Source organism: Natrix helvetica (assembly GCF_964273705.1).
Source record: "Natrix helvetica genome assembly, chromosome: Z".
Lineage (NCBI taxonomy): Eukaryota > Metazoa > Chordata > Lepidosauria > Squamata > Natricidae > Natrix > Natrix helvetica.
In genome coordinates, this window is record NC_138554.1 from 99,046,218 (window position 1) to 99,072,229 (window position 26,012).

At 32.7% G+C, this 26,012-nt stretch overlaps 1 protein-coding gene across 1 annotated transcript in view; it reads left to right on the forward strand.

Annotated features, from left to right (window-relative positions):
* SKAP2 (src kinase associated phosphoprotein 2) overlaps positions 1 to 26,012 on the forward strand; it is a 138,214-nt gene that overhangs the window by 31,435 nt on the left and 80,767 nt on the right. The window contains exon 4 of the mRNA XM_081933403.1: positions 459 to 557. Coding sequence (XP_081789529.1) covers positions 459 to 557 — 99 coding nt within the window. The remainder of the gene's footprint in view (positions 1 to 458; positions 558 to 26,012) is intronic.

The window sequence follows — 26,012 nt, forward strand, 5'->3', positions numbered from 1 at the left end:
TCCTTCCCCAGCACTTTTTTTTTTAAAGAAATCCATCTTATTGTGACATTTCAACCATCTAGTCTAGTGAATGTATCTCTTTATTTTTACACTTCCTTTTTGAATTAGGGAGATTTTAAAATAGAATGTTTTTTTATCCTCACTGAAGGCATTGGAAATTATACCAATTAAGTTTTGGAACTTTTGTTGTGAGCTAATTAGAAGGGGAAGCTCTTCCCAATGTTGTGAGTTCATGATGTATGCTTCTGAAATCCACTGTTGATTTTGAAATTCAAGGTGCCCTTTATGCTAGCTGTCCTAAACTTGGCACCTATTATGTCCTGATAGTATGATGCTAGAATTCTCAGCTACTGAAGATTGCCATCTCAAAATAACCAATTGGGAAAACTTTGCTGTCTGCATAATGTAAAACTGAAAGTCTCTGCTTTTAATCACTGATAATGTTTTATTATGTGCAGGAGATGATGAAGAGGGGGAAGAGAATGAAAGGTCTTGTCCTGCTACCCCTGACAGTCTCTCTCTAGCATGTGATAAAGAAGATGAAGGTCCTTCTGATGGTGAGTGATTTTTCTATATCTCATACTGAATAATTGTAATATTCTTGGTAGTTTGGTTGTTTTCTAATGAACTGCATAAGAAGATTTTGTAGGATAATTTGAGAACAGTAAATTCTCAGAAAGCTTAATGCCCTGAAAAGTTTCTTACCTTTCCACGCTTGTTAAGGAACTGAAGAGCACTCTCTAGTGGCAGAAAAAGCATGGTGAAATGATAATATTTGAAATGATACATTTGATGTTTTGTCTTAAAATTAAAACAGGTTCCTTAGATGTCCTTCATAAGCAGAGAAATCAGTGACTGAAATGTTTTTCTTTTTCTTGCAAATAGAAAATAGGATAAGATTAAATAATTTATTCTTAAGATTTTTCCAATTAATAAATTAGTGTGTACTTATTGAACAATTATTTTTAAAAGTTTGAACACTTTCCCCACCATTTTTAAAATAAAAACCATAATCAGTTGTAGTTTTATTTTAAGGAAAAATAATTCGGAGAATCATGGCTTACTATCTGTTATTAATGAGAATTAAGCAATGTTTTATAAATCACACATACATATAACTATCAATTTATATGATTTTGTTGCTCAAAAATTTAGATTGGCAAATGAGGGTGGTGGTTTGCCCTATACTGATCAAAACGTGTAACCTCTGTTTCAATTGTTGAATGAAAATATGCATGATATGCTACATTTTACGTTATTCAGATTATTCCCTTTGGAATCATATATTGCGTTTATGAGATAGAAAATTACGCCTATTGCAGGATGGGGATAACTCAGAGTGATAAACCTTGTAACAGCCAAGCAAGCAGGATATTTACAGTCTTCGAATTCGGTAGATTGTATAATGTTAACAATAAAAGTTTTCCTATTTTGAGTCCATCTTTGTTTTTATATTCTAAGAGCCAGTTAAATATCAGGAATAAAATAGCCTTTTAAGGTGTTTTTAAATAAATGTATTTAATGGTATACTAGATTAGATGAAGTTTTAGACTTATTTTTCCCATAAGGCATTAAATAGAGTATAAACCTTTGTCTTTATCTGACAAATCTGGTGCTTGTTCCGTGTTTTACGGCAGTGGACATATTCAACACATTGAATACATATACAAAGAAACAAGCATGAGAAATGATTTTTTCTGGTTTGTTTGAGACAAAAAATAGACAACTGCTTTTCTTTATGAAAGTAGAAAGTCAATTGCTGAACAATGTTGAAGCCTGAGCCTTAAGTATTACCAATACAAATGCATTAACTATTAATTTTAAGAAGCTTCCAAATACTATTATTAAGCTATGTTAATTATATTAATTTGAATATTTTACAAGTCTTTCATTTTGTAAAAAAATAAAGATTACTTACATTAACAAAATGCCTATTGAACAAGACAACAATCTTCTACTTATTAAGTAGAAATGGAAATAAATGTTGAACAGAGAGATAAAGTTATCCATAATTAATTTGGGAAAGTAAAATAATTTTGGCCGAGTATCTCATAGCTATCAGTGTAGGCTTCAGGCAAGCATTAGCAAAATTATATGTATACTTCTTGCACAGATCATATAAAGTTAATGGAATTTACTCGAAGAGTATAATATTTAGGCTATTTATGTTTCTCTCACACCTCATAAATATTGATATTTAATCTTTATATAAGTTTTTACTGATGTCTGTCCAATAAATCACTATGGTGTCTGTTAGCAGAGAAATGAATTCTATTTATAGCATGGACTGTTCAGAAATAAATCCCCTTGAACACAATGGATATGTGGGTTTAAGATTAATTCTTTAATTCACTCCTCCTTTTCTCTCAATTAAATGCCTTAAGGAAATTCACATTTTAACCATGTAAACCCTGTTTTGAATGTAGTAGTGGAAATTTGGCAGATTCTTTATGAAAGCATATACTTTCTCATATACAAAATACTTAAAAAAGAGTTCCAGGTATTACATTTATAAGTTCTGTGGAAACATAGATTAATGATATGTGTATAAAGATAAAAATGATGGGCACTGTTATTAATAGAAGTTTAGAAATTACAAGCAGTCAGTGGCAACCTTGATTAGTCATCTATAGCTAAATCTCTCTGCAAAGGTATAAAAACACATCTAAAGACAATCACCGGATAGTACTATATTGAAAGATTATTTTGACCATCAGTGGAATAATTAAATGGGGGAGGCTCTCAAATTTCTTTTCTGTCAAACTGGTAACTGCTGTGTCTTTTTGACTGTGGTTCCCCCGGAGGGCATGAGTTAGAATTCCAATTTTTTGGGGAATATAAAGTTGAACAATGGATCTGCTTTTTGCAATATGAATGCTGTTTCTGAAAAAAGTTGGTTTTTGACGAATACATCTCTATATACATTTTAAAGTCTGCGGCTGTCTCCCATTCTTTGTCTTGTAGCAAATTATTTATTTGCCCCCTTCCCTCCCTAGTTCAAAAGTCCATTCAATTCCCCAATGGCTACCTAATTTTCCGGTTATTCCCCTCAAGCCATACGTGTTTTGATTTCTTTATGATTTATTAGGTACTGTAGAAAAGATGCATAAGTTACATCTTCTAATGAAATTCAGGCACACCTCAGTAATGCTTTGACTCAGTTGTCAGCAGCAATTAAATTTCTAGCAGGAAGAATAATACAGAGGCCTAGCCATCGTACAGAAATGAAAACAGAAAGAAGCTGCGAAGGTGAGAAAAACAGTTGTGAAGAAGCCACCTCAAAATAAAACAAGATGTACAATTCTTAGCCAGCATACAGTTCCTGCCTGGCTCTTCTTTTATTGGCTATTGGTCTGATTGATAGGAAAATCATAACTTGCTATATGCTAAGAGGCAGAGTTCACTTGTAGGTTATTGTAAACTGATAAAGGCTTAGATGGAGGTTTGATTTTCACACTGAACCTGGCTGTACCAGATTAATGGAATTTCAATGAGAAGCTGGACTAGTTGCAGCTTTGTCAGAAAAACTGATGGAGATTCTATAGTCACGACTGCTCATTAATACAAGTTCTCTGAAAGGTGTAGGGGCTTCTCTGTACAAAGGCTCAGGATAACTGATTTTTTGAATAGGATTTTATTTATTTTATTTATTTATTTATTGATGACTAGTTTTCTTGTAAAACAAATGATGGCCCCTTCTATAGTACAACAGTGTTGCACATTTGTTAATATATTTGTGGCAATGAGTAGGCCTTGACCTGACAGTGTTCACCCTTGATAGAGTTGGAAATGAGAATAACAGGAGCATATTGTTTTGTATATAAATCTTACCTGGCAAATATTGCTGTTTTTTAAGAGACTAAGTTGAAATGTGAACTATTTGCAACTAATGTTTTATCTTAATTTGGGAAAAAAAGCTAGGGTATGGTAAAATCACTGGATTTTGTTTCTAGAAAGTTCATTCATACTACAATGCCATACTTCATTTTCATCCCAACACTATACTATAATATAATATAGTAGGATGGAACATTATTATTTCAGAGAAGAGTTTTAAAGACTGCAGCATCTTCTGATTAATCCTGACTCTGATTTTTCTACTTTCCACTATGTTAGCTTTAAAAAAAAATGCTAATTTTTGAAATACTAATGTATGGGCCTCCTCATAAGTCAGATGATAATAATTATACCCATGATTCAATCATGAACCTAATACGTTTATATGATTTCATGAAGAAAATTAGTATTAGAAAGTGCATGGCTATTAGTCAGAATTCAAAGTTCATTCATGTACTTTGGAATGTTCCGATGTATGTGTTGGCATACCAATGAAAGAAAATCAATCTTTCTTTGCCCCAAATAATAGATAATACAATGACTTACTTCCAAGACTAATGAAATACTGAAGTGTCTATTGACAGGAAGCAGTAAACAGAGATGCAAGAAAGTAGATTTAAATAGCCCTCAATAATCTTTTCTACTTTGTAGGAAGTTTTTATTATGTATGAGTGGAATGGAAATAGGACTACATGCCAAAAGATTAAAAAATTCATCCTTTTGATGAAATTTCTTTCTCCTTCACCAGAGTTTCTCCCTTTGTTCTGGTGTAACTTTGACGTAGACATCTTTCTCTGGTTATAGGTTTGAAGATAGATAAAAAAATTACTATGTGAGTATTTAGAGTTATATTACGCCATTAGTTATTTACTCATAGGAATATAGGTAAGTGATAATAAAATCAGTTAATAGGTAAAATTTATGGTAGTCTACCATGTCAACTTGATTTTGCATTTTTCAAATTTCAAGCAGCTTAACTATCAGACATAATGGGAGATAGAGGGGGGAAAAAACTAATGATTTTGTGATTCATTCTGAAGTGGTTTTTTTTGTTATGAATCAAAACTTGTCTACTTTTGTTTGAAGCTTAGAATGCTAATAAATAGATGATTTAGGATTTAAAATAAACTCTTTAGCCTGAGTTCAACAATAGAAAATGGACATTGAAAATTTGCCTGTCAGGGTAGTTGTCTCATTCAAAAATGAGGGCATGCTAAGTATCCATACAGAGCAAAATAAAATCTATGCTTTATAAAAATCAGTTGTGATGTACTATATATTTCTTCATTAAAGCTTTTAGATCACATTAAAAGGCTAGTTTTACCAATGGCTAACTAACAGAAACAGAGATTAGAAACTAAAAAGATTAAAAATACAATTAATCTTATATTGAAACTAAGATGGATAAACTAATTGTATTATTTCTGTGTGACTAATATCGATATGTAAATTATGATTATGATTATGGCTGTATCTCTATTCAAAACTAACTAATCAGACAGTACATTGTTCAGATAGATATAGAGGTTTTTTAAAATGTGTATTTAAAATGTATTAATAAAACATATTTTTTAAAAAGTAAAAAGATGTATTTGACCTATTAACTTGTTTCATTTTTAAAATTTGGAAGGTTTTGAAGGAAGGATTGTAGTTCCCCAGGTATACATATATTTCAGTAAGAAAAAAGCTGTCCAGTATATCTATAAGAAATAGTGTGTATTTAAAAAGTAAGTTAAATACTTATACCTGATTTTTTTATACTGAAATAAGAATTCTGATATGACTAACAACTATTTCACGATCATCAATAAAAAAATCAAATGACAACAGAAGTAATAAGCATTGCAGATAATAAATCATTTTAGATTGCCCTATTGAAACACATGGTAAAAATGTAGTTCTTAATGGACATCTGAAAATGCAGAGGGAAGAAACCAATTTAATTTTCAATAGTCTGGATTTTATCAACTGGCAGACTTGTCCTGCATATTCTCTGACTAGACCTCCACTTGTTTTTGATAGATAGAGTAAGTCTCAAACCTTTGTGTATATTTTCACTCTGGGTTTTGCTGAAAGATTACCTACATCTTTTTTGCATAAATATAAGTCTTATGCAATTTAGCAATATTTCTTTGCTGACTTACATAATTTGCTACTTTGCTTGGAACTTTGAATTAAAGAATTTTATTCCATGATGGATGACATCAACTTTATTTTTTGTTGTTCTTATTTGCTGCCATTTTGTATTTTTCATTCCTTCAGATTTTATATCATATTACCATGTTTTTAAGTGCAAAAATGAATTCAATACATTTAGTTTTCATTGATCCATATTTCATTATGGTAATTTGATGCTACCAATTAGTAATTTTAAAAGTCAGTGACCACCGTTACTTTTTATCAATCCACTGCTTCATGATAACTCAGATTCTTCATCTGATCTGCATTGCTCTGTTTATGAGCAAAACTAATTAGAGGCATCCATAACATTTTTTCTAAGATAACAGTTAGAAGAGTAGAGCTTATTCTCAATTGAAAGACAACATGGCCACCATTTTGATAATTATTATGTTAATTAACAATTTCAGTAGCTTGAAAAAGTTTGAAAACTCCTGCCCTAGACCACATATTGTAGTCTTGTTCCATATTTCTTATTTAAAGTTGTTAGCACTTTTGACTTCATTTCTGCAGTTTTACACAAGTTTATTTGTACCTTAGTTCTTTGATTTTTGTTTGACAACTAGCAATTGCTTGTTATATTGCATTTTATAAGTCAGTAGATTCCTGAAAATTATCTTTCTGAAAATATTTCTCTCATTGAAATTCATAAAAAGCTTCAGAGTAGTCTTGCCATCCTTCTTAACCTTCTTTGTCTCCTTTTCTGTGATTATTCCTGAGGTATTATCTTGCTTTTACGTTTTCTTGTATTTTTTCTCATTTTCTTAAAACATTTTTTTTATTTACCCTTATTTGTTGACATTATTGATTGAGATATTTTTCCTTGTCTTTTCTTCTTTGTCTTATTTCTCCTTTATGCCAGGAATGCAATTTACCTCTGCACTCAGTTCTCGTATGCTGTACTTGCTGCCCAAGGTTTCCATCTTCCATCTTTCTATGCCTATTATTCATTTTTTTTTCCTGTGAGCACTGTATTTTTGTCTCTTTGAAATACCGGACTTGCTGTTTTTTTAAATTTTGATGGTGTGTCTTATCCCTTCTCACAGCTAATCAAAATCTTTTGTAAAGAGTTGGGGAACGAGAAACTGTTTCATATAATGATCTTATATTTTGATTATATGTCCTTCAAGTCAAATCTTGCTGATACAACAACTCTATTTATTTTTTTTAAGTTTAATTCATATATATTTGACAATAATTAATGGACTGTTCCACAATATCTGAAAGTGCTCTTTTTAACTGGATTGTATTTATCCATCTTCTATTTATTAAATGATTTTTTAGTTCTTATTAATTTGACTAGTGATTAGTGTGGTATTATTTCATGTTATTTGCAAACTACATTAGTAGTTTTCAGTTTGTTATTGTTCTATACTAATCATGGATATTGCCTGCTTTGGAGTACAGTGAGGCATTGTTTTAAATATTTATGGCTGCTTTTAATTTTTTTCTAAATATTATCAAGTGTTAATTTTATTGAATAGAATTTTGTAACTATTAAATTTTTAAAAAATTAATCTGCTACACAGTGCAATGAAATAGTAACAATTTTTGCAAAGAAGCAAAGTATTATTTTCCCTAAACCCATATACTTATAACAATATTTTTTTGCTGTGTCATTAATAAGACATACGTATATATATTGCTATTACTAATGTTCACTAAGGATGATAGCCATTAATTCTAATTGATATGCTGTAATTTATGGAAATAAAACTAAGCACTATGTTTAGCAGTGTTGGCTTTTGTTTTTGAATATTACTGCCATTCCATTCTTCAAATAAGTATATTATATAATCATCTGATTTAAAATGGCCCATTCTGGGCCACCTAACTTCACTTATTTTTTAAAACACCTAGTTGTGAATTCTAACTTTAATTCCAATTCCAGGACATGTGTTTCTGATTCACGTTTCTTATATTTGATGTTCCAGCAGAATTCTTCTTTCAATATTGATACCATCAGTGACCAACCAAACTTGGCTTTGATTCAATTATGCCATACCTCTAGAATTTTTTTATAAAGGATCACTATTCTATTATTAGAGGAGTGACTTCTAATCTAGGAGTCAATTGACATGCAACATTTTAAAACTGTTTTTGTCATCATCATGCCTAAGGTTTGTAGGAATAATATAGAAATGATTTGCCATTGCTTTCTTCTGAATTTACTTTTGAGTTTATTTTCTTGGCGGGTGGTTTTCTCCAGAACTGCAAAGGCTTTCTAGCCACCTTCACATTGTAGATCACTTTTAGCTGTACACTTCCTCTTTTGTTCTTACCAACTGATATTGCTTTTGGGGTCATTAAAACTTTTCATCACATCAAGGTGGTAATCCTCAGGAAAGCACAGTGTATGGTGCCTCTATACCATCTATTCACCATAAATAGTTGTCTCAGGTGTTAGAACAGTATCCAGTGTATTTGCTAGAATGCAACTTTACTTAAGTTAGTGTTTGAGGAAAATAAAAGTATAACTGGATTCTGTCTTACTGCTTGCAAGCAAATGGGAAAAGGACCAATGAGACTGACCATATTATCAGGTATTAATTTAATATTTAGTTTGTTAGAAGTAAAGTGAAAGGATTTCTGTCTACTATCTGCCTAACTTTCTATAAACTGGCTAAATTAAGATCTGAGATTATATTATTTCTGCATTGATTGCTTCAGTTAAGTTTTTGTTTTGTAGGGATTGTTTCTGTGTGTTTTAGGATTTAATTATATATCAATAGAAGGAATGGATATCTACAGTGACTATGAAATCTCTAGAAAATTATGATTTGTTTGTTCAAAATTACAGATCTCTTGTCAACGTAACTTTTTTACTTACCAAGTGTTAAGAGGATGAATTTCTAAAATAATCAAAACACCCTGCCATGAGTTAGTAATAACTGAGTTACTTCATCACCTCTAACTATTTCTTATTTTCATTATTCCTTCCTATGGGCACTAATCATGGGATTAAGCTGCCAGTGAGTGTAGTGATTTTTCTACTGACACCATCTGGCTTGTTGGCACTTGAAGTTGTGATGATTCTTTTGCCATTGCAACTGGCATTGTCAAATGGCTAGAGTATTGATTATAGCTCTCATGCTAGTAGCTGCTAATTTCCATGTACTCTTGACTTTAATTGGTAATTTTATGCACTTTTGTCCCATGTATGTTAAAAATTAAACCTTATAATGTTAGATGCATTTGTGAAGAGCAGTTTGTTCTTCTAACAGGTCCAGTTCTGACCTTTAAATTCATTATGTAAGTTTTGGGTTGGATTAAGAATTGTGAAGATACTTGATCTGTCTAGATTTTATTTCATATAGATTGTATGAATCACTTAGGAAACTATTGATTACAGGGATTGCATATACTGTAAATTGAAGAAATAAACATTTTCTATATGCATCCCATAGCTACAGATTTCTATGGCTAGAAAAATAATGGCAGGCTTTTATGCCACTTATGATAGTTTTAGTTAATTAGTGTCAGATTTGTTAACATGTAAATATTTAGTAAGTGCTCTAGTTTTGGTTATAGAAACACTCATGCAGGAATATAAAATTTCCATAAATTTTGAAGCCATGGAATAAAACCATTTTTTTCCTGGGAGTCTTTAGAGGAAAAATTGAAGCTTTTGGGAAAAATAGAAATGATACATTATTCATTTTTCCACCACAATTTATTGATCTATTTTGGAATTCTAGAAGATACAATACATACGTTTTATTTACCTTTGAATTGGAAAAGTATAATTTAAACTTACTAATTGGGGTTCTTTAAAGCATTTTACGCTTTATTACAGAAGTATAAACATCTCAGGTTTAAGAAATAAAGGATTTGAAAAATGTAAAATGGAAGTTATTAACCTGATGGTAAAACAGAATGGCCTAGACAATAACACATACAAAGTTGTCCTTGATAATCCCTCAAGCCTTTTAGCAAAGATGGATACTGAATCACCTTCTTTCCTTTGGTGAACAATATAGTCCTTCCATAAGGATGGTGCAGAAATACATCTCGTCTCGCATTTAAGAGGTTTCTGAATATAGCAGTTATAAAGTAGTGATACTTGAATAAAAATCTTCTCTTTACAAGTTAATAGAAAATACTGGGGGGACTGATAAATGATGGCAATGTTTGAGCCTCTTAGTGTATTGTATTTGATAGTCTATATACCATTGTTTTTCATGGTGGCTTGGGAATTCTAGGACTTGAAGCACATACCGCTTAACATTGCCAAGTTAAAAAAATGTTCTAAACAAGAAAATAAAAAAGGTTTGAGGTTATTTATTTAACTTTTCCAATTATTCTTTTTTATTTTTTTCAAGTATTTTGAAGAAAATAAAAAGTACATTTGGGGCCAAACCAAAAATAACTATTTTCTGTCTACATATCTCTTACTCTGCTAAGATTTTCCTATGGCCCTCATCATTATCAAAAAAATAATAAAAATCTTCATTATGGTTCATTTAGGATAAACGTAATTTACATAATAATAACCAGGATTTTTCATTTGTCTTTGCTGGCATAAGCCATTACTCTTATTTTGTACCTAACCTAAGCAGGCATAAAGAAAACACAACTATATTAAGGTTTAATTTTTAAATTGTAGTTCAAATGAGATTCATTGTAAATTTTATCCGTTGCTTAATAAGAGGGGTTATTCTTAACTGGGTTAGTGTTATTGGACATATGAATTCAAATCTCTTAGTAACAGGTACAAAACATGAGTAATAAAAGTGAAATGCACTTACTTAATGAATAAAAAAGGACACTTATAATAAGTATGCATACATTTAAAAGTTGTTACAAATATTTTATTTTCAATTTTACTCTCTGGAAGAAAATGTTTGTAGAAACATTCTAATTGTTAATGAAGCATGCATCTTTTTCTGATGCTGTATTGTCATATAAAATATTTTATCTTTAAATAGCATTCCTAGGTTGTTTATGTAAATTAACAAGGTAATAAAGTTATGTATTAAAATATACATGATCAAAGCAACTCCCCCCCCCCTAAAAGTAAGCACAACTATAATTGTGTTTTTAAAAAAACTTAAGAAAAGTAAAATATTTTCCTGGCATAAAAATATAACAATATATTTTAGATGAATCTTTGATGGGAAAGTATTTGAATAATGAAAGCTTGAAGTCTACTTTTATGGGAACCACTTAGATGGAGAATAACTTATAGCAAACTGACTACTAAGAAAAATTATGGGCAAGTATATATGCAGATGAGCAGGAATATATACATTCTGGTCCAAAGTAGTAAAGTTCAAACCAAGTACTTTGGATCAATCATACAGTATGAATGTATTGTTTAGCCACAAGGGGGAAAAAACCCCAGAATGACATGTTGCTGATTTAAATATAGAATATTAGCAATGTAGGAAAGATTTGATTAGTCTTACTGCCAAATAGGCTTCTGACCTTTCTGAATGACCTCTAAGAATACAGAACTTGGCTTTATATTGTGGTTATATTCATATAATTCTAGAATAATTGTTTTAAAACTATGATTTGTTGAAAAAGCATCACTGTTATTCAAAGGTTCAAAGCGAGCAAGTGTAATAAGGCCTACTTAGCATGATGCTCAAAATAGACCAGTATATTCTTTCTTCATTATAAATGCTCCAGTAATTTTGCAACAAATGAAGATTATGAATATACATTCTCAAATTATTGCTGAAAACTATATTTGAATATTGTATCTATATGTGAAAGGGTTTATTTTTGTCTTTGTAACTGGACAAAGTTAACAGTGTCTGAACAATAAATGAATTAAACTTCGATTTAGGAGCACCCATACAAAATTCATTATGAAAAATGTCTACCTGAAATATTTGCCCCAATATTTTAAGTCTGTTCAACCATACAATTGGCCTGAAAAGCAAACTGCTCCATATGCAACCAAATGAGTATTTCTGCATTACATGGTAGGCTAGGCTGGATTATTACTGAATAATCTTTTGATTCAAGTTACTTCTCAAAAGCAGGGGAGTTTTTTGGGGGTGGGGGTAGGCTTTGAAGTGTTTCAGCAGGAACCTGGATAACTGGTCCCATAGGCAGAGGAGAGACTCTGTAAGGCAGTTTTTGATCCTAATCCTTATTTTCAATTCACATGTATTTTCAGTTTAGATTATTTAGCAAAAAGATTCTTCAGTGGATGCTTTATAATAAGTAATGATTGGTTATACATCTTTCTGAAATTGCATTATATCTTTTCAGCTGTAACTAAAATGTGCAGCTTAAATGTTTTCTTTAATCAATCGCATAGGATGCTGCCAGAGCATTAAGATTTATGCCATTGTCCCCCCCCCCAAAAAATATTAAACTGCAGAATTGTTTTTTCCTTTCAAATATGGAGATTGGAATTTTGTAGCATTTTTCTTTAGGAACATAGGGAGATCTGTGACCTTTGGGGACAAATTATGTAGAAAGAAAATATTTATATTCATTTAAAATAACCTCGGAAAAGGAATAGTCTCATTACCCTGTTTGATCAATTTCTCGGAGGCTGAGCTGTAGCATGCGGCTGTTGCCATTGGGTGATGGAATACACTGAGAAGTGGCTAATGGTGATGGTGCTCATCAGAATAGGGTTCAGCCAGCGGTCAGCAACAAATAATTCAAGACTGTTTCTAAGTTTGTGGCTGGTGGAATTTGCTTTTCGCCCCAAGCCAGCAGTAGTGCTGAGCTGGCCTATTTGATTACAAGAGAAGCATATTTGCCTTTTAGCAACTGCACATTTGTGCAACTGATAGAACTCTACTGTCTCCAACAATTTTCTCTCTGCTCTCTGTTTTGTGATGGAGGAATAATGCTGTATTGTTGATCGCATGTAAAGTACCGTTTCAGAAGAGCCTACAAGCAGTTCTGTGTCTAACCCTTGTAGGGGTTACATTGCTGTTGAACAAATATATAAGAGAAAACTATTTACAAGCAGAATATTATGGTATTATGTTGTTCTTTGCTAAACAATACTTAGTGTTTACTAACAAGTTCAATGTGATATGATCACATTGCAACTTGATAGAATTGTTCTTGGATTTTAACTTTTTTTCTGTTAAGTGTCAAACCCATCATATTCTTGTATGATCCAGGGGAATGCTCCTTAACCATAATAATCTTATGTCTTTGTTATTATGGCAATATTTAAAGAATTTACAATTTCCGCAGGAAATGAGCCTGTGGGAGTTAACATGTCAGGAGATGAAAAGCATTTATAACCCAGATAGTTACGGCACCAATGAATGAAGACAGTTCAGGAAAGATGTTTTGAGTTTTATGACCGTAAGAGGCCAGATTGGGGAAATTGCACAATGGTTTTTATGGCTTTATAGCTTTCTTTGCACCAAAGCTATGCTTTGACTTGTGTGCATTCATAGTCAAATCTTTCCAAACAATCTTCTGCTTGACTAATGGCAATTCTTACTACTTGTGATCTACAATAATAACTTAAGGAACTGATAATATTATATGGTTTATATTTAAACAAAATACGATTTGTATATAGGTTGTGATAGTTAAAACAGGCTTGTAAGAGCATGGGTGGAATTATCTAGGAGTTTCTGAAATATATTTACTGATAGATAGAATTTTTCAAACTTTTAAATAAAATTTTAATTCCAGAATATGACATCAATTTGTAGAAGCTTTCCTCCGCTCATGACTTTTTAAAAAAGGTCTCTTGATATAATTTTATCAATAATGCAGTATATCTCTGAAATAGCCAACTGGCAGTTTTTGCAGTAGACATTTTTGTCCAGATATTTAAATATTTATCTATTGAAATAGTGAAATTAGATTGGGTTGTTTAATAATAGTGCTGAAGTGATTTGTTTGGATTTCTCAAACAGATTTTTACATGACAAAAGGTTGTACATCTAAAACTTACTCATACTTTTGTAATATATTTTTGGGTGTATGAAAGTACTGCAAAAAATAAAGTGTGAGAGAAACACTGACAGTTGTTGTGTTAGAACTGAAATACGCACAAGGGGATTTTTTTTATAAAGGGACACCAAGAAACCTGGAGACTGGAGTGTCTAATTTCTTTTACTAGAGTATGATGAAATGTGAGTTTTCATCTATTGTTCAGCTACACAACATTTATTACAGAGGAATATTCTCGATGTCAAAGTGTTTTAGAGTGCTGGATGGTAAGATTTTATGTAAACATTTTAAAAAAGGAGTGTAAATGGTATAATTTGAGGGGGGAAATTCCACCCATCTTTCACATTTTTTTCTTTTCTCTGATTCGTAAATCCTTGAAAAATATCCATGTAGGATTTTGAGCCTGAAATGGATAGACAAGAACATTTTAAGTCCATATACGGAATTATTTCTGAAGTAATTAAACAATCTTATTTATACTATATGAATATTAGTAAAACCTCTCAGAAGAATATTTTGCTAGCATGCTTATATGTAGTAGTTGCCTCTTGAATAGAACTAGGAAACAGTATTACAGTAAAATTATAAATCCATATCTAACAAATGAGACATAGCTTTTTTTCCTTTTTCCTTTGGCTAAGTAGGTTTAATTTTCCATCCTGTCATTTGGTAGGATACTGAGATTAGCATTGCTAATTAGACTTTCTGTTCCATTATATTATCCAATAAACCTTCATGCCTGTGTGGTGTTTCTATCATTTTTGGTCTTCATATTTTGGTTATGTTTTGGAAATAACTTTTACGTAATGTACATGATTCCTGTTTCTTTTTTCTTTTTGAATAGGAAAGTGAACAGAGATTGCAAAAATAATATTATTTTTAATAACATTGTTAGCTGTGGAGTTATTATGGTCCAACTGTTATACAAAAGCAAAAGTCCATCTTGTATCACTTTTTCAATGCTTCCCCACCTCCCCTTTTTGAGCAATGAATTGTCTCTGTCTCTACCCTTAAGGTTGGCATGCAGGTTTCCTGGAGCTTTTCATACCAGATGGGTCAATGCTGTCATTTTAATAGCATTGCTGAGTTTGATACTGAATATTGTGCCACGCTTTTATACCCCACAATGCATTGGTTCAAAGAAAATACTGAATGATGCATTTTTCATATCATTTAAAGATGGATTTGTTGAGACTGCTCCCTTTATACTTGCATGCTAAAGCAAACAAGCTAAGTAGATTCATCCCAAAAGGACAACTTCAATGGCTCTAAAGGTGGTGTTCCTCCAGAGAAACCAGTCAGAAATAAAGAAAAATAAAAGCACAACTCTGTTGTGCCTATATGGTCGGCAACATAAATGTAACATAAAAGGAATAACAATTAGAAATCTTGTAGTTCATTGGTTGCTCAATTTTCCTTATTGTACGGAGTATCAAAGAAGTGATGTACTTGATTTATAATTTACTAAAAGGCAAGCTTTGTCATATTAAAAGTTTCATGTTCATGTTTGGTACATACATCACCACTTTAATTTATGGAATAAAACATAATATTTTACTATGGTGCTGTGTGGTGATTTTATATTTTGGTCATCAAAATACTGAATTTGCTTCTGGTAAAGAAACCTTTAAAATGCAAGGGCAACAACAACAAATCAGACTTTGTATTTTGTATTCATAAATAAATAATTTTGGATCTGAATATTGCTTAGCTATGACAAATTAAAATCTTAGAGAAGCAATTTGTCCATTGTATCCAGTTAGATAGATAGATATTTATTTGCCTCTGTAAAATTCTTATACATAGGTATTTTTGTGTATTTAGAATTACATTTCTGCTATGCCCATTTGACTCACAAATAAAATATGATTAGGTTTTGCATATTGTTCAATATAACACTGTAGCACATTTAGAACTTATATTGTTTGTACATGATTGTTTATTCATATGTTTCCTCTTTTTGCCTCACGATTATCTCTATATGTATAATGAATGAAATAATGGATAGTTAGAAATTATTCTTCCTCTATAAATTCTAGAACTTGGGTTATTTTACTGCAGTAATGTGGCAAAAAATGTACTATACACTTGAAAAAGAAGGCAAATAATTCATATTTTAGAATTTATAACTACAATGTGGTGGTGGTAACCAGCAAAGATGTTCAAGAAGGATAGGTTGCCATCATAGATTTATCAATATGGATTAACAATTATATCAAAATTATTAGGATTTAAACTTTATCATTGCTTTAAATCATAGCTCACTATTGAATTTAAGGCAGAAAGTTAAGTGTACACAGTTAAATTACAGAAGAGCATACGTTTTTGATTGAATGAAGCAGAAAACCTTGGATTTAAGGACAGCTATATAGGTTTTGTAATTCCAAAAAAAACTAATTGAAAAATTGACAGATTACTATTTATCCTCTACTTTCAAAGATAAAGGAAAGTCAGTTTTCCAGTCTGAATACAAGCATACATAGGAAGCAGAACGTTCCATGGCAACTGTACTAATTTCAATTTCAATTAATTGTTGATTAACTAGAATTGTAGAAATTTAATTAGAAGTGTAATATTTGTGTGTGTGTGTGTATGTACGTATACACGTGTATATTGCATATACATGTGTGTATATACACATGCACATGCAGGCCAGAATTTCAAAATAAGGAAATATGCAGTGCTGATGCTTTAAATTGACCTGCTATATAGGTTATTTTGTTATATATATGATGGCGACATCATTTTAAAAAGACACCTATTATTTTCCAGTAATAATTGAACATTATTTTGCTTATTCATTACATTTTTTTCTTCAATTTCTTTTATAAAGAGTGAAATCCACAAAAAGGAAAAGTAACTCATTTAATTTACATATTGATGAAGGATATACAAGAGATTTGATGGTGGAGCTCCTAATAATAGAAGTGATTTGGGCGCACTCTAGAGGCAGGAGAAAAGACTGAGCAAAGTGGATATCATTGTTACTGCTAAGTGGCTTTATTGCTGTTAGAATGAAATTGATTACTTTTGGGGAAAGGAAAAAAATGTGTAGGAAAAGCTCCTTAAAGTGAAGTATATTTTTCGTCAAAAATTGTTTCATTTTGTTAATTGATGTTTTATTATAATAATTTGATAGAAGCAATTTGGTATTAAATTCTGAAAGATCAGAATCCTTAGCAAACATTTCCAGATTGCCTTCTGTCTGCTTTACAAAAACTCTTAATTAAATGGACCATCCTTAAGTTATGTCGTTAGCTCAGATTGAAAAGAGAGAGCCTGAAGGGGAACAATTTAATTGTTTTAAAGACACTGTCTACTTTTTAAAATGAAAATCTGAAAACACTTTTTCCCTGATCAAGTAACTTATCTAATGTAAAATCTTCCATAAATTTTGCATAAAATAGTTAGGGTCACTTGGAATTCAAAAGTTTTTCCTTTGTAAACTCAAAAGTTGTTAGGGAAAATCAATTTATTACTGCATTCATAGTTTAGATTACAATTCTCATGCTTCATGTATTAAAGAGATATTTTAAGCTTAAGGGGAATATTCATGCCAAAGAAAATGAGGCTGTATAGAGGTCAGCCTTGAACTGGAGAAAGTCCCAAGTTTCAAAGAAATAAAATAGTACAACATAACATAAGCTATCCATCTTATTAAAGATTGGAACTACTATTAAAATATTTTCTGATAGTTGGAAAATAGTCTTCATCTTCATACTCCATTTCACTTAATTAGATGTTTGTGTAACATCTCTTTGTCAAATAAAAATAATTAAAAATGAATGAACAAATGTTCCAAACTAGATATTCCATGTTTAATGTTATATTCACTGTATCACATTAACTTTATTAACTTTATTTATCCCACATTAATGTGGGATATGCAGTAAAATTCTATCCTGAACTACCTGGGATTACATCCCTTAAATAAATAAATGCTATTTATTCTAAGTAAATATATATAGCTAGACTAGATCTAATAATATATAGATCATACTATTATGATCTTAAGTATATTATTTTTTCTACGTTGTGCCTAAATATAATAGCACAAATTTGGAGGACTATAATCCTATAAATTGGGAAATTGAGCCTGGTGTAATCCAAATATGTTCATGAGAATAAAGAAGCATTTTGTTTGTCGTAGGCACTCTAAATTACTTGTCTTCATAAAAATTATTCATAGAGTTGTACCAAAATTGAAAGAACAAGCTCGCAGTCTAAGAATCTCTATTCATCTAAGAAGGAAGACAGAAATTACAAAGGAAGTCCAAGTCCATGTTCTAAAAAATGGAGAACTGGGAGATTAAAGATGATATCAGCAATAGACTAAGGAACTCAGAGCAATTCTGTGTTTTTCCTTTCTAATAATAATAAATAATTTGGCTTAGCAGATAAACAAGCAAAACCAGAGCTATAAAGGTATATAGCTAGCAGGAGAGTGGCTACTGGCCCTTGTGAAATAAACCTTAGGTATCTGAAAGCTGCACTGTCTCAAAGTGTCAACTGTTCCCTCTCATGGAGAAAGAGAATATAACTTGGAGGAAGAGGGGAAAGGATCAAGACTATATCTCTTAAAAGGCAAAAGTTACTGGGGTAGGCAAGTCAATAATTACAGGCAGCCGGGTCAGAGGCACCATTAAGATCTACCTCCTGGCAGTAAAAGCAACGAAATGTCACTATTTCTCTGCTCTTATTGCATCTGCAGAGTGCTGCCTGACAGCCTGTTTAAGATCACTTGTTCCTTCCTAGGGAAGGAGGGCTCAAATGAACATTTACAGGATCATGCAAGGGTTTGTCGAGCCTCTGATGGATACAATTCCTTAGGTTCATTCTCAATTGGAATTAAAACATGGATTGGGTCCATTGGAGATGCCCAGGAAATGGACTTAGCTAGTTATATGAGAGCTGTTTGATCCTGTTGGATCTGAGAAAATAGACAAGAAGTATACAAACTCTTCTGGCAGCTAGTGTTCATTTGTTTATTAGATCTTTGGCAATTCTGGTTTGTAAAAGCCTACAGGAGGGTGACCTCTAGGTAGGTCTTGGCAGTAAATAATACAACACTGCAGGAAAGAGTGTTTCTGGTACCATTTAAGGAAAGCTTAGTGTGTCCTTTCCTTAAGAAACCTTCATTGGAACTCACCTGCCTGAACAATTTATTTCTATCTATCTATCTATCTATCTATCTATCTATCTATCTATCTATCTATCTATCTATCTATCTATCTATCTATCTTTCCTATCTCCCCATTTTAGGGAGGCTGTGGGGGGGGAGTGGTTTCACAGCAGCTTCAGAGGGTCCTAGATGTAATGGATTTTGGATCTCTGTCAGTTAGGTTTCAAACCTGGTTATGGAACAGAGATAATGCCATTGGTTACACTTGGGTCTCTGGTGAGAGTGGGATGGAGGTAGTGCATACAAATCTTTCAGGCTAAAAAAAACAAAAGAGATTTTGATTTAAAGATTCAAGAACTATTGGCAAAAAGCTTAAGTAAGAGAAGATGTAAATAAAGTTTCAAAATGGACAAGATGACAGCCCTTTTCTATTATTGTTGTTGTTTGTTTGTTTGTTTTGATGAAAGTGCTTTTTATTAAGCCAATTAAAGGGACCAGTCCTGTGTGAGAATATTATTTATTCTTAAGGAAAATGTATAATTGCGGAATGTGCATAAAAAAAGGTAAGGTAAAGAATCATACTGTTACATTAGTTGCCATAGAGATGTGATACATGTTTTGGCTAAAGTTACAGCTACTAAAATATATGTGTGTGTGTGTGTGTGTGTGTGTGTGTGTTGTATTTGTACTGATAAATAAATAAATATTTATCAGTACAATAAATAAATATTTATTTATCAGTACAAATACAACACAAATATAAAAAGGCAACATTAAAAAATAAAAATATGATTTTCTGCCTACATGGTCTTCTGTGATAAGCCGAAGGACAGAAAGAGGGAGTAGTGACCTTCCTCCCATATTTAGGCATACCAGGGGTTGTAACACAAATACATTATATATATATATATGTGTTGTATTTGTGCTGATAAAATAAAGGGAGACTAGTATAGATCCATTTCGAGCTATTTAGCTCTCATCAGCTAGCCATACCCTTACTGGGATTCGAACCTGGGCTGTGTTATACACTAGGCAAGAGCCTTAGCCACTATGCCACAGGCTTCTTCTCCTTTATCAGCTGAGCCAGGGAAATAAGTATGTGTTTGCTTATTACAACCCCTGGTATGCCTAAATATGGGAGGGAGCTCACTCCTCCCTCTTTCTGTCCTTTCGGCTCATCACAGAAAACCATCCAGGCAGAAACCCATATTTTTATTTTTAATGTTGCCTTTTTATATTTGTGTTGTATTTGTGCTGATAAAATAAAGGGAGACTAGTATAGATCCATTTCGAGCTATTTAACTCTCATCAGCTAGCCATACCCTTACTGGGATTCGAACCTGGGCTGTGTTATACACTAGGCAAGAGCCTTAGCCACTATGCCACAGGTCATATATACATACATACATACATACACACACACACACACACACACACACACACACACACACACACACAGCAACCTATGGAAAAATAGTTGCACAAAATATAATTCAGAAATGTTTTGAACAATTATGAAATAAATTTGATCAGATGTGAAATGAAATTGATGCATTTGAAAAAAAAAGAATGGATGAAAAATTTATAAGGTTTAGAGAAGGTATGAGAGTGATGTTAAAAAGATGTAAAGTTCTACAAAGCAAATATTTGGAGTGGAAAAACAAATAAGTATTATTGTAAATTGTGACCACAGTTGTGACTGAATGCATGTTCCCTTAACCCTAAAGAGATCAAAGTTCTAGATATTCTAAATCAGAGATACACAACCTGTATTTTGTTTGTAGGGATTTGGTGTGCCATACTGGTAGGATGGAACAAATTTAGCAATTAAATAAAAATGAAATTTTATTTAATAAATTCATGGAATCATAGGGCTCCAAGGGATCTTGGAGATCTTCTAATCCAACCTCTGCCCAAGGCAGGAGACCTTATTGCATCCTGGACGAATGGCCGACTAATCAGACTTGTGATGGACAACTGCAGGAGATAAGTTATTCTTTTGATTGATTGATTAATTAATTAATTGAAATTGAAGTGAAAATAATTTAGTATGGCAACTGCCAGTATATTTATTTTTTATTTCAAACATATACAAAATTATAGTTCAGCAGCAATTTTGGATGGACTCTAGGTCACACTCATTTTTTTAGAAGCTATATGTAATTTCTACTTTCGCTTTCAATGATTTTGGCCTAGATCAGTTAGTCACATGCTTGACTAGATTGGCAAGAAATTAATAGTTCAAGAACTAGTGTTTCTAGGTCAGGGGGAAAAGTGATCAGACTGCTATGCCATTTAATTTATATACATCTGATGCGACCCAAAGAACTTTTAAATAAATTTTATTGATTGATTGATTGATTGGTTTATTTATTTATTTGACCAAAACAGAAAATGAATGTGTCAGCTTTCTGGCATGATGTAACAAATATTTTTCCAAAATTATTAGAATGGAATTAGTGAAAATTTATAAACATCCATATAAGAAAAGCAATATCAACTATCATCTAAAAGATAGTTAGCAAGTGATTGTCATTCTACTCCATTGAACACAGAGATCACATCATGACCAACATTTGTTGTAGAGTCACTTTCAGATTTGCTCTGAGGAAGTTAGCAGCATGGCTTCCAAAATGTCAGCATATCTTCATTGTCTCACGCAGCATTACACAGACATTATTTCTCCAATAAATGACGAGTTTGCTATGAAGAGAATTTAAAAGAAAAATAAAATTTGCACAGAATGCTTGGCAGCAATTAAGATTCTGCAAATTCTACAGTGTCACAAATTTATCTATTATGATTATTAAAAGATTAGAAAAGTGTTCCAAATGCTTACAATAATGTTTAAAAAAGGCTTCCTTCTGAAAATGAAATAACTTAGTCAGGCAAAAATTGATAAAAAAGAAAGATACATCTATTCATAAAACATGCAAAATTATGAAATTTGGAGAAAGGAATAAAAAGTGATCTTTTAGATTTGTATTGTCAACATTACGAAACTTAACAATAAATGTATTAACATTTGCAGATACGGTATATTCTGCAGTTCATCTTTTATCTCAGCTGACATACTAACTGGGATCTTATAAAGATGAAGAAAGGTTAGTTTCAGTCATCCAACTTCTGGTAAATTCATGTTTTAAATAGTAAAATCAGCTTTTTACAACACAGCAAATACTTAAAATCCATATTTTAAATCTTTGAGCAGAAACCTTTCTCTATCTATGTATGTATCTCAACCTGAATATATTTGTTGATGGTTCTGATTTCCAGAGAACTGCATTATCTTCTTAATTTGCATTATTTAGATTCATGTTGTTAAAAACAATTTAAACTACTCAGTTAACAAACTCTTAATGTAATCAACTCATAGAAAATTTACCATGATTTTAACTCTAATTGGTCCAAATATCCATGTTTGTTTCTTTATAACATCTCTTATCAATTGCTTATCAATTGAATACAATAATCTCCAAAGTCAATCTATCTTCCTGCTTCCTCCAAAAAACAGATAATACAATACAATAGATAAGATCTATTAAATAAGATAAGATCTATAACAGATAAGATCATTACCCAATTAAGTGTAATAATTCAATTTCCCACTCTCTTTCAAGTTTCTTTAAAAAGACCCATTTGCCACTTATGCTCCCAGATAATTCTTTGCTATTATATAAAAGCACAAGGTTGAGCTTTAGGAAGGTGTATGAAGTCAACTCTGTTATTTCTGAGTCCATGTTACTCTGTATATTTTCCCCAGTCTGTATTGTTTCTGAATCCGTATTTCTTTCCCACAAGTCTGCTTTGAAAATAAGTTCCTCTTGTGGGTTTAAAGTATTTAGAGTTGGTTTCTCAAAATGTTTTCCATGCTCTTTTTGAGTTCATCAAACTTTTAAAAAATCAGCTAAAGATTGCATGTTGCTAGACAATATTTCTCATCCTCCTTAAGTGTCAGTCTCCTTCTTCTGTCTGTAATCCAATATGTTGTTGCTCAATGGAATGCATAAGTAGAGCAGGGAATAAACAAAAAGAACAGAATATATTTTCTGACTATTTTGATCCAAAGACTTTTTGCAGGTTCATAAAATATAGTTTCCCTGCAGTAGTTATTCAATAATATATAATTCAAATATAAACTTTTTCACCATTCAAAGGTGCATACTGTGTTTCCATATGGAAAAGCAGAAGTTGATGAGAACAGCCATATCAAAGAGGGAAAGCAGAAAACATAAAATACAGCAGGGGTGTGAAATAAATCAGCATTCAGCCAGTCAATTAATATTTGAAAATAAAAAACAAAAGTTCAAGAAGTGAAGTTTAAAAACCCAGGCATTCTTATGAAAATGTGCTGCTGGTAGGAAGAAATGTAAAAAAAAAAGACTGTTGATTTTCCAGCTGCTCCCATAGGGAACGGCAGTCTTCAAAATTTCCCACTCCTGATTTGGATTTCTGGATTTGGATTTCCAAAGAACCATCTCTGGCAACAAACACAGTAGATTGTGTGGTAAGAGGAAAAAAAAGTCCCTTGCCCTTCTGTAGCCATCTTGGGGAGAAATCCTTCATGCTGACCAAGTCTTGTTTTTCCTTGCTCTTTTCTCTATTATTTCTTCTGTTACAACTAGTTCTTTCATTTCATTTTCTTTTTTAATCTTGTTTACCTCCTTTAACCAAATTGTATCCTTTTTGTATTTCTTTGGGCTAGCCTATGACCAGAACTACATTTGTCAGAAACTAACTGATTCACTGCAATCTGTTCATTGATGGGTTGGTAGAAACATATATCTGATTGGCTTGAAATTGGAAATTCTGCGTATAATTTGATGTCATTTGCTGCTTTATTATTTCTAGTATTTTCTTGCTCTTCTTGTTTCTAAATGGTATTTCTTGATTAGGTATTCTTTGGCCTTCTTGTTCTTCGGCTCCTTTTCTGTCATCTGTTCTAGCTTGCTTGCATCTGCTCATAATTTGCTAATCTTATTTTCCAGTCTAATCTTCCATTTTGGTGTCTTACTGTTTGACTTTTTTTTCTTCTTCATTTATTTTGCATTCCAGGTATTCAGTTATAATTGCAGCTGTGCTGTACATTAGTTGGTTTATTTCTTGCAGTGAGTTGGTTCTTATATTTGATATTGCAGTATCTGCATCTTTTAATCTGGTGCTAGATGTTTCTTTGAAACAAGCTTCAATATAGGCAGCCTTATTTTGATGTTTTTGTGCTCCTCTAGATGCTTAGTTTTTGTTTCTATTCTACTACTTCTTTAGTTAAAGGATTTTATTTTTTTCTGAGGCGGAGGAGAAGGTGACTGATTTCCAAATGAAAACAATTCTATATCTCTATTAGATTCCTCTACTACCAACTCCCCCTAGTTTGCCTGTACAGTCAGAGTTACTTCTGGCAAGACTTTGATTTTTCCATCTTTGGTAGACCTTTGCAGTTCTTTCCATTCTGTTTCTGTGAATAATTTATTTCACATTATAAATCTACATATATCCACTAGATTCTGTTCTGTTATTTCTGATTCTGGATGTTGTTCTTTCGAGAATTGGTGCATTCTTTTCCAATATCTTCTTGTTGGATTTTATCTCTAATCATTATTTCTTTATTTTCAATTACTGTGTATTTGTGATGGGCAAACACTTTTTCTTCCAGTAGTTCTGCTGGCTCTGGTTACTCAGCTAATAGTCCTGAGTCTTATAGCCCATTTTTCACCAAATGTTCAGGAACGCCAACGTCTAGTGCAGTGATGGCAAACCTATGGCATGTGTACCACAGGTGGCACATGGAGCCATTTGTCAGGGCACGCGAGACGCTGCCCTGTCAGCTGGCCAGCGCGCATGTGCGCGCTGGCCAGCTGAATTCACCCTTTTTAAAAGCCATTTTCACCCTCCCCAGGCTCCAGAGCCTTTATAGGAGCCTGGGGAGGGCGAAAAGAGCCTCCCCCGCACCCCGGAGGCCCTCCAGAGGCTTCATGAGCTTCCTTGAAGCCTCTGGAGCGCAAAAAAACGGCCCTATGGGCGAACCGGAAGTTTGGGAATGGACTTCCGGTTTGCTAGGAGGTTTGTTTTGACTACTCCGGAGGCTTCAGGGAAGCGTCCTGAAGGTCCCTGAAGCCTCCGGAGGACTTCCGGGGGGGGCAGGGGAGGCTGTTTTCGCCCTCTCCAGGCTTTTATAAAGCCTCTGGAGCCTGGGGAGGGCAAAAAAAGCATGCAAAAAATGGGGGGAGCGCCTGCAGTGCATGCATGCACACTGGGGGGGTCACACATTGTATTATGGGTGCGGCACGCCTGCACACTACCCCCCTGTGCTCCCCCCACTTATGGCACGTGAGCCAAAAAAGGTTCGCCATCGCTGGTCTAGTGCAATCCTTGTTAACCTGGGTAGTGGTGGTGAATGAGCCAATGAAGCTTTCTGTAATTTAAATTTCACCATATTTTAATGGGAGAGACATTCTTTATCTGACTCCTCTGATAATAAAAGACCTATCTGGTACGGTTGAATATTTGGCATGCCTCTCATCTTCTTCAGAGCATACAAGCCTCACAACCACGTCAAGATGGTGTCTCACTGGGGGTTGTTAAATTTATTTGCTGTCTATCTCGCAATGTGGCTATTGTAGGCAACTCACAACTATAAAAAAAGCAAAGGAAGAAATTTAAAAAAGCGAATGTAAAATAGAACAATAAAATAACCAAGGAAAAAGAAAACAAGGAAAAAGAAAATACATCAATATGAGTAATAAAAAAAGTGGATGAGTGGGTTTATTTTCTTATTATTTTAACTTTGTCTTAAACTTTATTTTATTATCTACTGAAGGCGTCCCCAACCTGGGTCATGGCCCGGTATTGGGCCACGGCCTGTTTGGAACCGGGCCACCTATGTGCGCAGCTCCACTCACGTGAGCAGTAGACACATGCATTTTTGCACACAGTTCCATTTGTGCAATTGGGTTTATTTATTTTCTTATTATTTTTACCTTGT